Source organism: Dermacentor albipictus, chromosome 1 (genome assembly GCF_038994185.2).
Source record: "Dermacentor albipictus isolate Rhodes 1998 colony chromosome 1, USDA_Dalb.pri_finalv2, whole genome shotgun sequence".
NCBI classification, from domain to species: domain Eukaryota; kingdom Metazoa; phylum Arthropoda; class Arachnida; order Ixodida; family Ixodidae; genus Dermacentor; species Dermacentor albipictus.
The window spans coordinates 302,089,514-302,105,187 of record NC_091821.1 but is presented as its reverse complement, the minus strand read 5'-3'; the positions used below and the strand labels follow the sequence as shown (position 1 = coordinate 302,105,187).

At 48.3% G+C, this 15,674-nt stretch overlaps 1 protein-coding gene across 4 annotated transcripts in view; it reads left to right on the top strand.

Moving 5' to 3' along the window:
* Positions 1-15,620, top strand: part of LOC135920894 (retinol dehydrogenase 12-like) — a 271,490-nt gene extending 255,870 nt beyond the window's left edge. For 2 of the 4 annotated variants that reach the window (XM_065455154.1, XM_065455152.1), the window contains one exon: positions 14,765-15,620. In XM_065455154.1, coding sequence (XP_065311226.1) covers positions 14,765-14,989 — 225 coding nt within the window. In that variant the 3' untranslated portion in view covers positions 14,990-15,620. The remainder of the gene's footprint in view (positions 1-14,764) is intronic. The other 2 variants (XM_070531485.1, XM_065455153.2) reach the window with 1 other exon arrangement.
* Positions 15,621-15,674: the final 54 nt, after the last annotated feature.

The following is a 15,674-nucleotide window of genomic DNA, read 5'->3' as shown; positions in this document are numbered from 1 at the left end:
AGAAATTGACGTAACGGAGGACTTCTGTTTCAAGGTTGCTGGTCTACCGCCATCGTTCGCTACACGTGAGCCCCATGATGTTCCAATTTTGCGGGATTCTCGTATGGACAATCTGCTTTCCATCGAGGAGTTGCAGGTGGCGTTGGCAGCGTGCAGACGTTCCTCATCGCCTGGGCCTGACGGGGTGACATACGCAGCTCTTAGAAACCTTGGTAAAACAGCCCTGCATGCACTTCTAGATGTGTACAATAATTCATGGTGTGAAGGAGTAGTTCCTGCTGCATGGAAGTCCAGCCGCCTTGTGTCTCTGCTGAAACCAGGTAAATCAACCCTAGACGTGGCGTCTTATCGTCCCATTGCTCTGGCCAGTTGTCTAGGAAAGGTGATGCATAGGATGGTGCTGACGCGTCCAGAGTGGTATCTAGAACACCAAACGTTATACCCTGACGCTATGGCAGGCTTTCGACGCGGACGCTCTTCTGTAGACAACGTCATAGATCTTGTGTCGTCGGTTCAGCACGAAAAAAAGCCTCAGGAGGCTGTCAACGGCGATGTTCCTGGATATTAAAGACGCTTTTGATAACGTAACCCATCAAGCCATCCTGGACGCCTTGGGCGATGTCGGCTTAGGCGGCCTTGTTTTTCGATGGATATCCAACTTCTTGAAGGAGGTGATTCTTTGTGAAAACAGAGGATGGTGCGCCATCACAACACAACACCTACCGTGGCGTACCACAAACAAGGCGGAGTCTTGAGCCCCACTCTCTTTAACCTCGTGCTCATCGACCTGGTTCATACCCTTCCGTAATCCGCCAATGTGTCGGTCTATGCAGACGATATATGCATTTGGTCATCAGAAGCAACGCGTCCCCAGGTGCGCGCCAGATTTCAGAAAGCGGTCACACTAACATCGGGTTATCTTCGAGCGCGAGGTCTGGAGGTGTCCTCCGAGAAGTGCTCTATAGTCGCTTTCACGCGCAAAGCAATGAAACCGTACGTTATCAGAATTAATAGACAGCCGATTGCCTACGAAAAGACGCACCGCTTTCTAGGAGTGATAATAGATCGAGACCTTTTCTGAAGTCGTCATATCTCCTACCTAAAAAGGAAGTTAGTCATGATAACCCACGTGCTCAGATTTCTTGCGGGAAAGTCATGGGCTGCGTCTGTGAGTGCGATGCTCCAACTCTATAGCGCACTGTTCCTCGGTTTCCTGCGCTATAGCTTACCTGTACTGGGTGGGACCGGTAAGACCAAGCTCCGTGGCCTCCAGTCTGTACAAGCTCAAGCTCTGCGAATTTGCCTTGGTCTTCCCAGATGGGCATCCACGGCAGCAACAAAAGCCATCGCGCATGACCACTCGATCAATACGTATCTTCAAGTCGACGCTTTAAGGATGCATATCAGGGACTTCGCCCGATTTCCATCGCATCATCTCGCCTCCCTTACTGCCGCTCGACCTCTTTCAGGGTTTAGCAAGATTATTGCCCCCAACCATGAAACTTTACCGTCAAACTTTACACCTGGAGCATGACCATCTCTACCTCTGTGGTGCTTCCATCCACCCCAGGCTCTTGTTGTTATTCCCGGTATCAAAAAGAAGACGGAGATGTCAACTTTTGCCCTCAAACAAACCTTGCTTTCATTCCTGCATGACAAGCAAAAAGACGCATCCACGTTTACACGGACGGTTCTGTCTCCTCTAAAAGTTCAGCTGGAGCAGTGGTGATTCCCGCAGAGTCTGTCACCCTCAAGTTCCAGACATCTCACATTACATCATCGACGGCTGCAGAACTCGCAGCTATCCGTGCTGCTCTGGAGTTTATTGTTCACAAATCGTCACATTCATGGTCCATCTTATGTGACTGAAAGGCTAGCTCTCCAGTGTCTGATGTCCCCTTTCAACCACGGACCAAATGTGCAACTAGTCGCAGACATCCGACTACTCCACCATCACGCAATCAACAAGGGGCACAACATCATCTACCAGTGGATACCGGGTCACTGCGGAATTTCGGGAAATCACGGTGCGGATTACGCTGCCCACGATGGTGCCCATGTTATACCAATACCACTGTCACGAACAGATGCAGCCATAAGTGTTCGCTCCCTCTCCCGCGAGCTTACGCAGAATCTGTGGAACACCAGTGAATTCACGAACGCACGTCTCCACATATTGGATCCACGTTTGCAACTCCGTCTACCACCAGGGTTACCACGAGCAGAAGCAACACTTCCGCTCGTGGTAACCAACGTTGAGGAGTACCAGCCTTAAGGGCTTTGCTGAAGTTTTTAAGGACATGCGAATTGTGCGACCGCCTTTGAATCTTGTAGCGCGTAGTATCGCGTTACTGTGTGAATTTTCTGGTTTCCATTTTTTCCTCTTCTTCTTCTTTCTCTTTTTATTCCCTTTACCCCTTTCCGCAGCACAGGGTAGCCAGCTGGTACTTACACTGGCTAACCTCCATGTCTTTCCTCCCCTTTGTCTCCTTCTCCTCCTTGTACTCATGTGAAAGTACTAAAACTTGCGTCGCCATGCAACTTGAGCCGTAGATCGTTGTGAGAGCTCTACAGCCACACTGGCAATACACTACGCCCTGCGAATGAATACGGAACAAATGTATGCTAAAGCAAAATGGTCGTCATGCAATTTCATAGCAGTAGGCCCTTGTGAAAGCTGTACAGTAACACTGATATTGGCTAGGTGGTGAAGATTCGTAGCGATTCTGAGGTGCTTGTGCGCAAGGGAAAATAATGAAGGAGCGCGTATTACTACTCGCGCTTGTTACGATGTCTAGCTCATATATGGGGAGCTCTATGTGGGCGAAAGAAGGGCTGAAATCGCTAAAACCGCGTGCGAAGTATCTTTGAAGGCCTGTCAGTACACTTGTTCGGCGTCTACGTGCTTGTACTACGACAGGAGACGTGACCACAGGTGCGCACGTATATCACACTATATCCTCTGACCATGGCCGCTATCCACTCTTGGTATACTTCGCCACAATACACTGTGAAAGCCTTATTGCGTGACATTGTTGCCTTGCGGCGAAGCTGACTTTAGGCAAACGGCATTATGGAACGCTCGAGCCATCTTGTCCCTCACTACAGATAGAAGACGCATACACGTTCAAGCTATTTGAGCTTCATCATTTTGTCGATGTTTACCTCTCTTTACTAAATGAAGAGGATAACGTACGCCTGTGTGGGTGATCTTAAAGATTGGTAAAAAGCCTGGTAAGCTGTCTGCAGTCAGTCAAAAAACACTATTTATCCAGATGTCCACGCTCCTGTAAAAAAAAAAAGAATGCAATTCAGTGACGGTCCTCTGGAGGTGGATCCGCACCTATGTAAGCACAGCCGGCTCATCAGTCACAAAGTAGGAGCTGAAGAGAACTTTTTAATGCTCATTATACGACATTGATAGCGATTAATTTGTGGTCAGCCAGTGACAAACGTATTGCACTAAACAGTGAGACTTCGTCTTAATCCGCAATGCTTATGTTGCAAACTGGGGAGCAAAAGGTGAAAGCAATGTTTTCATACAAGGCAAGTCATCCGTGTAGTGGAATTGCGTTTATCGTTGGTGTAATGTTGACGCACTTACTTTCTGAAGTCCAACTTTTGCATCGCAACTTAGTTTCCGTTCGTGCAGGTGCTTCTACTGGAAACATCCAAACTATGATTTACCAAATCAGGTTGCCGTCTTGTAGTTTTACAAATTTTCCTCTTGTCTTAAGTGTTTTCTGATTCTGGAAGAGCTGGCTGATTGCACAAACCACGTAGCCAATATCATGCAGTCTTACTATACAGCTTTCACAAAGGTCTACTGCTATGAAATTGCATGACGACCGTTTTTCTTTAGCATACATTTGTTCCGTATTCATCTGCAGGGCGTAGTATTTTGCCAGTGTGGCTCAGACGATGTACGGCTCAGATTGCATGGCGACGCAAGTTTTAGTACTTTCACATACAGAGTACAAAATGTTCCATTCCCACGAATGTCGAAGTGTGTTGTATGCTCAGTCACATTAAGAACTAATTCATCGGCACGACAGTTGAATTTATAAACTGTTCCCGTTCCCGTGATTCCTCTGAAGTGTGTGCTTTGTTCAACGACACTAATGAACAATGCATCGGCACGACGTAATGCTTTGCCAATAAGGTCATCCGAGAAAACGCCTCGCGTCCAAACGTATCCCCTGCGACTATCAGAAGTTAATATGCTACCGCCGCAAAAAAAAAAGAAAAAAAGCAACAAACTCGCATTGGCACGGCAGTCGAATTCATAAACTGTTTCCGTTCCCGCAAATCTCCTCAAGTGTGCGGTATGCTGACCTTGCTCAACGACACTAATGAACAATGCATCGGCACGATGTAATGCTTTCCCTCTAAAGTCATCCGAGACACCTCACTTCCAAACGTATCCCCCTGCGACTATAAAAACTTAATATGCTACCGCCGCAACAAAATAGCAGCAAACTCGCCTCGGACACGGCTTCGCCTTGCCGGCAACGCATTATGTCGATTCTGTGCTGCCAGCTCGGCTAGGGACAAACGGAACTAAGAACTTTCTTCTCTGTAGTACCTAGGCAAAAAAATTTTAAGCACCAAAAGTCCCCACATTTCTCTCGCAACTACTGCTCCTCGCGCATGCGCACAAAGAGCGGAGAAATCCAATTATGATGTGCTCGTGCTCACGGCACCCTGGCTATGGTGGCTAGATGGGGAGGTGTCAGCATCGGCTGAGCTGCGGCGCGTATGGCGGTGCGGCATTTTTTCATGACAGCGACAGGTGGCGCGCTCGTCGTCTCCGAGATGCCTAGCGTGATGTGTTTGAGCAAACTCTCCGGCTCCAAGCGCGCGTCGTGAAGTCTGTGTTGAAGTTAGCTTCGCCTTCCCCGCTTTTGTTTGCTTGTCATAAGAAGTTCTGAGTAGTCTTCTCGACCCACGCCACTGGAAAAATTTGGTCGGTATGCAGAGTAAGCTGGATGATCTCCTGGATGTGGGCCACCTAAATGAAGTTCACGAGATGGTAAAGCATTGTGATGCGATGCCAGATCATCGTGAAATGGTGGGATCAAATAGCGACTCTCGCATACCCTACTACGTTAGCGGGTATGTTACCAGGAAAATGCTAATGAGAACAAAGTGCGAATAGTGTTCTCTAGCTGTTGCTTCAAGCAAAAGACTCGCGTTTGCTTCCGGAAGAGTCGTGCCTTACCAACCACATGGATAGAGGCGGCCTACTTTACCCATCTCAGGCACTAAAGGACTTGATTACTGCGATGGAAGATGCCTTCACGCATTGTTTCAGCTTTAACAAGTTGAAGGCTGACAGCATCATGGGCATTATTTACTGCCTGTCAATAAATAAGCTGCATATGGTTGGCTGTGCGCAGCATAGCGTAGAAATCACCAACCATGTGATACGGCTTTTTGTCATCACGAGGTTGCACGTCCTTGTCGCAGGAGAGAACGCGTCGAAGCAAGGGAAGCGAGAAAAAATAAAGTACCTTAGTTGAGGCGCACAACATAACTGCATAAACTGCAAAGTTTATATCAGCAAGACCAACATAAGGCGTTTGTATATGTAAAACAGGAATTTTTCACATCACATTGTATGCCCAGAAATATCTGAATATCTGAACAGGATTTCCCACCCAACAAATTATTGTTTGCACTGCACCTTGTTCACCGTTTCTGGGTATATACCTCCATTATGTATTGGATCTGTGCTCCATTTCGTGTCATATTGTTTGTTTGAGAGCTAACAACCATGTATAGAGAGGCGTGTGCATTATTTTACTAACAATAAATATTCTTTTTGAGGCATTTTTGGCATTATTTGAGCTGCACTAAATACGCGAACTTAGTTCTTTGCAGGTTTCTAATATTGGGAACCAAATTTCCATTAACGCTCTCATATTATGCTGAGTTTTGACCATTGGTGCCTACAGTTCTACCTTTCATTGCAAAATTAAATAAACTTGAAATAATCATGGTTCACTCGAGCGGCCCGTTTCAACTGAGGCGCGCACTTCAATGAGGCGCGCACCAACCAGTAGACGATTAGGACAAGCGCTAGCTCAAGGCACTAATAAAGTCACGCCAGACAGAACTGCACACGGCACCCCATAATAGTCCCTTAAAATGTTGAAGCGGCACTGGCAAACTGCAAACAACCGCCTACTGCGGAAGCCTTCTGTTTGGTGCAATTATGAGTTTCACAAGTGTTGCACTGAGCGCGAAGCTAAAGCGCGGCGATAAAATGACCAAAATTTAGTTCATAGTACGTTAGGCCAGTTGCAGTGATAAAGTCGCCTAGCCTTTAAAATGATTTTCCGATGCTCGTATTGCGCCCCAAGAAGCTGCGGAGCGAGAAAGCACTTCACAGCGGAACCAAATAACCGCAGCGGACCTTAGCCAGCGTACGGGAGGCATCTCGGAGCCGACAGCAGCGCCGCCGCATCGTCCTGAAAAAATGCTGCCTCTCCGGCGCTCCGATGCCGACACCTCCCCCTCTAGCCACCATGGGCAGGTTGCAAGTGCTAGGCGGCGCCCCGTCTTTCCGACCCCTAGCGCCATCTGACGAATAGTTGCGCGAATGTGGTAGGATTACTCTCGGTGTCAGCAGCCCGCACTGCGTGTTTGGCGTGCTGTCAAACGATAGCGATGGCGCGAAACAGCGTGCCGATATTAATTTTAGCCGGGTTTCGGGGAATTACAAGATCTTCATAGCTTTTTTCGTGAAAGGAATTTAGGGAAAGGAAGTCGTCTATTTGAAGTGGGGCACGTCTACGACGTGAGGGAAGTGTTGAACTCGCACTGATCGGAAGCGACTGCTAGGTTTATTCCGCAAACGAAAAATAATGCACCAGCTATGGTTATCTATGGTTATCTATGGTGTGGACGCATAAAATTGCAGGCGAAATTGATTCTTGAAGATCGGCGACAGCAAACAAATCCTAGCGGGGAGATGCGATTGCCGTGCTGGCATCGCAGGGAAGTGCAAGGACGCCGCGGTAGTTTCCCTGTACATACAGGACGGCAAATACGAATCCAAAACATCTCATCCAAGAACGTGGGGCGTATGAACGACTCGTAAGACCTACCAGAGGTATTCTAATGTTGCTCTCCCCAAACACAAAAAAAAGGGGATGAACTTATCAGTTGTGTAAGACTACGCTGAGAAAATATTTTCGCCCAAGTTACTGGAAGTGCGATACTCTTATGTTGCGATTTTTCAGTGCGTGCAAAGGAGGTTCCAATAAACCACGTTGTCAAAAATTTTGGTGATCTCATCTGCACCTTCGTTGATATGCTGCCATGGGCGCAGAAGAGTGTATGCCAGCTCAGCCGGCTGCAACCCCTCCTCAAATCTCTCAGCAAGCCCTAGCGCTGTTTGAATTGGAGAGGATTGGGAAAGAGTTCCGCAGCTTTACTGCGGTACAGTGTAGGAACAAACTACTTTGTTTGATGCATATCCTGGTACGTACTGCAGGCAGTGGCGTAGCAAGGGGGGGGGGAGGCGGGGCGCGGGCTCCGGGTGCAAGGGGCTAGGGGGGGGGGGTCATATACGTCTGGAGCCACACAGAAATTGTTTATATCCTCGCCTTCCTCCAATAAACCCGGGGGAGGGGGGGGACAGAAGACCTATGGGCCCCGGGTGCCAGACGACCTAGCTACGCCACTTACTGTAGGTGTCCCGTTGCTGCCATCATTGCTGTAAAAGCAAAGAATTCAGCGTTATAACGCACTTGGCATAACGCCGGAACTTAAAACAGCTTATGCCGTCGGACGAGCGCTATCCAGTGTTGACGCCGTTCTGCTTCATACGGTCGGCTTGGAAACCTGTAAAACTGTTCCTCGTGAGCTGGGGTACGTGCTGTTGCAGCCCACTACTCAACAGCTCGGGTTGCACTTCGGCATTGCTCAGAAAAGGCAACCGCTACGCGCGAAACAGTGCGCATACAGGCTTTCCGAACGCAAGCGGGCCGGTCGTATCCTGCCGGTTCTGCGCTCGCCGCCGCGAGGGGCGCCCTAGTAGGCGCGGGAACTACGTTCGCAACCTTTTGGAAGCGCAGATGAGTTCGCCCACGCGGCGGCGGATGGCGTGACCGCCGGCAACTCTGCGCACGCGCAGCCCTGCGCTCCTCCTCGAATTTCCTCCTCGCGCGCCGTGCTTTCGCCTTCGCTCGTTCGCGCGGTCACGAGGTGGAACGCCGCCGCCGAGGCACGCCGACGCTCACCGTGGACTTATGAGCTGCGCCCTTAAACAAAAGTTCATTGCTAGCCTCATGAATGTTCACGACGACTGCTAGGGCCTCGTTAAATTTTCATCGATAAGGATGAGTATATTCTAAGGACTCGGCAAGTTTCAATGATATTTAATCAGCAGAATGGCCCCAATGCGAAAGAAAGAATGTGCGGAAACCATGGTCGATGATTGTCGACTAGCCAGAACGAACGCACGAGCAACCGTGTACATGCTTCAAGTTTAGTTGCTTACACATCTGCTATACGTATGTAAGTAAAGATTAAGGAATTGTGAAATCAGGACTGACCAAAATATTTGTGAAGGTTTCACTCTAAGAAGGTATTATTTGTGCCACCATGAATATACTTCAGGTCAAGCCACATTTGAGAGAAGCCGAACGACTATTGAACCACACATATCCCGCGAGGGTAACACAAGGTCAAGATTGTCGCATAGTGGCACGAGATTTTCCTCTAACTAACGTTTTCAGACACTCAGGACAGGCACCCTGCAACTGGAGGGTGACACCCACCACACATGGGCAGGCCGTGATATGCGTAGGTTAGATAACTGGTGGACCATTAGGGTACAGATTAGGTGGGAAGAGAAGGGAAGCGCAGTCGAGGACGACAGAAGACTAGCTGGGGTGATGAAATTAACAAATTCGCAGGTGCTAGCTGGAATGGGTTGGCGCAGGACAGGGGTAATTGGAGATCGCAGGGAGAGGCCTTCGTCCTGCAGTGGACATAAAATAGGCTGCTGCTGCTGATGATGATTTCATTACCTAGTCGGAGCCAAGGTTAAACGCTAGGCCGTTCTAGATCACAAAGTTTGTCGCTGATACGCGCGCACCCCCGTGCTGCCGCTCGCTGGTCAGTGCCCCGAGCTGCTTGCTCCACGCGCGTGCGCGCTCTCTCCCACGTACACCTCTTGGTGCCTCCTCCCCAGGGGTAGCAGGCTCCCTAGTTCAACAAATGGCCACATAGGGCGAAAAAATCGACCGTGCTCCGCTGCTAATAAAACCAGTGTAGTTTCTTCTAGAATTACCGAAGCATTTCTATTACATAAAAAAGACAACAAAATTATCATTGCTAATTAGGTATTGTACTCTTTGTTAGTAAGTTTATTGTTTCTTTGTCACTATAAAGGCAAATGGCGTTCAGCATCATCGACCTTTCACGTGACCTCTGGCCTGGATTTCGAATTGTTACCGGTATTTTCAAGTGCACCGCGGCACGGATTCATTCGTTCGTACACTAAACTAGTTTATTGCGCTTTGATGCCTCGCATTATTTAACTTGGGCTGAAGTGACGTGTTTGCAAGCGGATATGTAAGCGCGAAAGTTAGGTTTCTGTCGTAAGCCATTCGGAACACATCTGCATGGAAGCGGGAGCTGGATTCTGCTGCGGCTCACAACGGCAATAACGGTGAGTCGTTTAACACCGCTGCTTGAATCGTTATATATTATTCGTCTTATTAACTTACAGGCGGAGACAAGTTAACGAACTAGATCCTGCATTACATATGGGCAAACAGGATCCGCAGTTGCTGTTTCCTAAAGAACCTTTAGTTCCGAGGCCGTCGTTATAAACACACAATAAGGAAAGAAAGAGAGCGATATCGGAACGCTCATCACATTTTTCATTTTATTGTAGCCATGGCCATAGGTGATTGAGTAGCTTTACCAATATACATATAATTTTTTTTTTTCTAGTCCGCCGGCAACTTCGTTCCTCCACAAAAGCGAATAACCCTTTGGTAAACTGAAGGGAAAGTACAGGATTTAATGTACTTAACAGTTGCAAGCATGATAATTCACCTATATTTCGTAGTTGTTGTTTCCAAATGTTCTTGTTCAGTTTGGTTTACCGTAAGGCATTAATTTTTGCAGTAGTGAAGCGGTGCATCACGTTCGTACAGAAAACTAATGCATCAGTTCTAACAGCTTCATGACTTTCATGCATTTGCTTGTCGAACCAACAGTGTGATCCCTTCTAGTGTATAAATGAGTGGCAAATGTTCTCATTTGTGATCTTATTAATATTTAAGCTGTTGACATGCATTGTAGTTACGCAGACAATGATTTTATGGAGAATAGCGATACTTATTTAACATGCTGCTTAAGCACCCTAGAACAGACAGTGTACATGTGCTTGTGTTCTGTAGTCGCAAACCATTGCAATATAGATGTCACACCTTTTCGCATTTCATATTGCAAAATTGTGCTTTTTCAATTTCTGATGCAGTCAAAATTTATGTTCCAGACATCCAGTAATGAGGACGGCACTAGTATAATGCAACACACTCCACACACTAAACAGAAGCTGCTGCCTGCTACAACAAGGCCATTGTGTGGCTGCTACTACAAGGTAAACAACACGTGGTTCAGAAATAAATATGCGTGATATATGCAGTATTGGCTTGCTAGTCTTGAGATACATGTCATTTGTTTGCAGCATATAAGAATGTTTGTTGATGTTTATGCTTCAGTTTAATTTCTTCGAACATAAAAGAAAACACTACATGAGTTTGGCTAATCTGTGCTATATGTCAGGCGTCACTGTTCTGCCCCAACAGTCTATGCCAAGCACATCTTGGTCATCACAAGAGCTCCCATCTACACAAACAGGAAGGGGCTGGAGCCAAATTTGCAAGGCTTTTACAATACGAAGAAGCGCATGCAGTAGAATTTGGATGAGTTATCAAGTCTGCAGAGGATTTTGTCAAGACTGAAAAGAGCTTCAGCCGCCATTCTACCAGCACGGAAATTTGGCCGAGTCATCCAGGTAACTCAAAAAGGACTTTCTAGAAATTCTTCGTGTTCAGGTGCACCTGCAACGTCTGACCAAGCATGGACGACGCTGGTCAAACCAGTTCCGTCAGTTTGCCCTTAGTTTCCGGGCCATGCCAATTCCATTTGTGTCAAGTGTAATTTTTTTTCTATATATGCAAGTTTTTTCATTGCCCATTCTCGTTAGAGATAATTCATCCTCATCCAAACATAAAGGTCAACCGATTCTTCGCTGATACTTAATACCAGTCACTGTCTAGTAGCGTAACATATCTGTAGCAGTATTTTCTAGTGTATGTTGTCATACACAATTCCGCTCCTGAAATAGCTGATGCAGCATCGGCATCTGTCTCGAATTAACCTAAACACCGTGTGCTATGCACCATTTTACTTTTCTTGATGTTTTTAGCCTTCAATGCTTGCAGAGCAGAGTGGCTTCTTTCTTCAATGAAAGCTTTCACATTTTCCATATTCCTAGTCTCTTTGATGATTGCTCTTCTTCCTCTGTAGCCTGGGTCTTTGCGCAAGCTGCACTGAAGTGATTGATTGCAGAACCTGGTTTTGCTGCCCCACTTGGATGCGGTCGCCCTGTTACGTTTCTAGGATGTGGGGGCCTGGTCAGCTGCGTTGGTAAGCAGTCTCTCGAGGTAAGCGTTTGCTCCTGTAGTCCGCACAGTGACATGGACACCCAGTATACACGCACCGTGGTTCGTGCTCGCTATTCAGCCTTTCCTGCTGCAGCCATGGGCAAATTGTGCGTCTGGCCTTTCTCGCCCGCGATTAGGCATGAATGAAGACCAGCATACGTGCTTACATGGTTCGAAGTGTATGAAGTTGATAGCCTTATGGGTAGAAAGGCCCGCAAAAATGGCTGCCGAATGCTTGGCAAAGCGACTTGTCCATGTTGAGACAAAGTGGGACACCAAGTGTGAGCCACACATTAGCCGCTCACGAAAGAAAAGAAACGTGCAGGTTGGAAAGGAGTTAAGGCTAAAATGCCGGGTAGTCCATGTCGCTGTGTTGGCCGCGGCAGCAGATGCCTGCATCACCCGATTGCTTCGCAATGCAAGTTGCTCATTTTTAACGGTCACTGCCGCTGCTAACAGGTGGGACACTCTGTCCAATCTGTTTCCGCTGCTGATTGTCGCTCGTTACCGGACCACCGCGTGTTACGAAGGCAAGCACTATGTCTGTATGTAGGCGGCTGCATGTACCGTAAGAGACCCATGTACGTGAATGCTCACTGTTGCCATATGGTTCGTAGCCAATGTATAATGAATTGTCTGAACCCTAAGCGGTGATTGAGTGCTGTTTAATTCCGCTGTTCTCTCACTTGGTTATAGTCGCCGTGTTATGCTTCTCGGATGTGGCGGCCTGGTCAGCTGCATTGGTAAGCAGTCTCTCGAGGTAAGCATTTGCTCCTGCAGTCCGCACAGCGACATAGATTCCCAATTTACGCACACCGTAGTTCGTGCTCGCCGTTTGCCCTTTCATGCTGCAGCCATGGGCAAATTGTGCTTCTGGCCTTTCTCGGCCGCGATTTGGCACGAACGGAGACCAGCATACGTGCTTACATGGTCCGACGTCTATGAAGTTGATAGCCACATGCGTGGAAAGGCCCGCAAAAGTGGCTGATGAAGGTGATGCCCACGGAAGCGACTTGTCCATATTGAGGCAAAGTGGGACACCAAGTGTGAGCCACACATTAGCCGCCCTCGTAAAAAAGGAAACATGCAGGTTGGAAAGGAGTTAACGCTAAAGTGCCGGGTACTCCATGTCGCTGTGTAGGCTGCGGCAGCAGATGCCTGCATCACCCGATTGTTTCGCAATGCAAGTTGCTGCAAAGTTGCCGCTGCAAACAAGTGGGACACTCTGTCCAATCCGCTTGCGCCGCTGGTTGTCGCTCGTTACCAGACCGCCATGTTCGACAACGGTGAGCCGTTTACGAGCTCGAGTCAATGATTGCAGCGTATCTCGACATGCAAAATTTATTTCTGCTATTGCAAGAGAATGTACACTGCTTGTCTTTTGTCATTAAAGTTGTACGTTCCGTTCTATCACTTGTCGCTTGTTTGTATGGGCGTTAGCAGAGGCTCTTTGGTCTCTTAGCAAATAGGACGCACCACCTACGCGGCAGCCAAGGCATTGAGGCATGCCTCATAGCCGGCAGAGCAAGCATGGCGCGTACCAGCGTACGCTACCGGTGAAAAGCGGCCTTAGTGGATTTTGCTCTAAAAAAACGCACTTCCGCTTCCTGGTTGAGCAGCGCCATCTGGCGTCCACCTAAGTTAGTTCCATGCGCTGCCGCTGCTTATTTCCGTACCACAGCGGAACGTACAGTTTCCCTTCTCTACAGTTAGTTCTTTAGTCTATGTTCTCCCTTCCACCACTCAGCGGTACAGGTGTGCGCACCACAAGAAAGGATAGAGGACGCTTAAGTTTCGCCTTTAAGAGTGGAACGCGATAGCATTCAAATATTACTGACTGCTTCCCACACTTCCAGGCAACTGGAGCGTATGCAACTGTAATGCTTACTGGGAAATGGTGGGCGCGAACGCTATGCACGAAGGCGGGCTTTCTGGTAGAAACGCGGCCTCTTGCGTGGATCGCGATGCGGCGCAGTCGAGCGCCATCTGGAGGTATTGCAAGGAACTGGGCGCGCCGCTGTGTGGCCCCCGAAATACTCACGCGCCGGCGCGAGCAAATGGCGGATGCCGTAGCCAGTCTATGATTGGTAGAAACGCTGGAAAAGGGGTTTCTTTGAGTTTTCGCGTAACAGAATTATGTTTTCTCGTATAGTGAAATCCCAATCGGACGCTATCATGTCTGTAGGTGGTGTGGAAGCCGTATTTCACGATTTTTTTACGTATTTTAGTTTGAGAAATTGCATTAGCTGATTAGCTTTCTTGCACCACATGAAGAGCCTTGGTATGGGTGGTTCGAAAATGTCTGCCGAAACGACGTCCGAGGCCGAATTTTCTGGGACATGGGGCCCTTAACGCTTTGTCGTGAATAGACAAGGCTCGGTCGCGCTAGCTGCGCTATGTTGCTCGCAGACCTCTACTTGCAGATATAACAATGAGCCTTCTATAGTATCAAACTGAAAAGGAGCCTAAGAAAAGTCTGCAGACATTATAAATGTATGCGGTGCATAACCAAGTGACGAGGCAGGAGGCGAGGCGACGGGTCGACGAGATACGCACGGCCCTGGAGCACGAGCAACGACAGAAGCGACGCGCGGCCCAAGAACGGCGGCCGCTGAACAGGCGGTCTGAGCGGCGCCGATTGCGGGGCTGCCACTTGCGGTACCCAGACGCGTACTTCCAAACACACTTTGTGGAGACGAATATGGTGCGGCTTGTAGCATCTGCGACCGCCTCTTATTCCGATCGAACGTCGTCAGGGTGTCGCAGCCAAAGCATGTGGTGCTCTTGGAGGAAGCGTTTCCCCAGAAGTACGGGCAGTTCGTCGAGGTTTTCAGTCACGTGCAGAGGGAGGGGGGAGGGGGGAGGGGGAGAATGCTTCGCATTGGTTTAGATGATCATCGAGGGCGGTTTCAACCGTAATTATTTTTTTCTGTTTAAGGAAAGGAGTTTCTTCCATAACATCACAACCGCGGGTTGTGGTACGATGTTAATGTACAATGGCTATAACGCCAGCGAAAGAATGCCTAATGGTGCGCACATGTGATGCTTTTCTGACTTTTCTTCTGCAGACGGCGTGGGAGGGGGCCCAGACGTCCCTGTACGCGGCCGTGGATGATCGCTTCGCAACGGACACAGGCCTTTATTTAGAGGAGTGTGCGCGCGGCATTGTCAGTTACCGGGCAGTCAACAGAAAGTGTGTGGAGAACACATTCGCCCGAACCATCAGCCTCTGCCATCTGGACCCGACCGAAGTCGAGAAGCTCTTCGAGCTTCCTGGCGGACGGGCAGCGTGATTTGGTGGATGCTGTCATATCGCTTAACGTAACACGCAGTGGCCAGCGTCTGGCTTTAATCCTGCCTTGCTTAAACAGAGCTTACTGCTACGAGCCAAGTTTATAACATGCGTCAGTACTATAGACAAAGTAGACACGAAAGAGGGGGCCGAATTTAACTAGCTTTTTCATCTGTGTGCCGCATTAGCAGCTGACTGCGCCGAGTGACCATGGCATCTGTTGTTAGAAACCGCTCCAGTGTCCGAGCGGTACCGTGAATGCGTGACCGGCACTCCACTTCTGGAAACACGGCTACCGTTCCGAAAAACGATGCGTTATTCTGCGAATCACAGATGAAATGAATACATTATGTACATTATGTAACCTGTCAACGTGTTGCAGGAACCATGACGTTTGCCACATTGATTGGTGTAGATACGTTACAGAGAATAATGTCATTTTATGATGGGTTTCTTGAACACGGTGTACGCCCGAACATAAGAGGAACAAGAAAAGAAGGTGACTCAAGTGCTCGTGTGTGTCGTCTTTCTTGTCTTGTTCTTCGTATTTTCACGCCAGAATGAACAAACTGTGACATATATTATCCTATAAGATTCAGATAATAAAGATATCTACCCTGCCGACGTGACAACCGGTAGCCTGCAAGTACTTTTTATCATACGAAACAAGAACGATAACTGGGTGA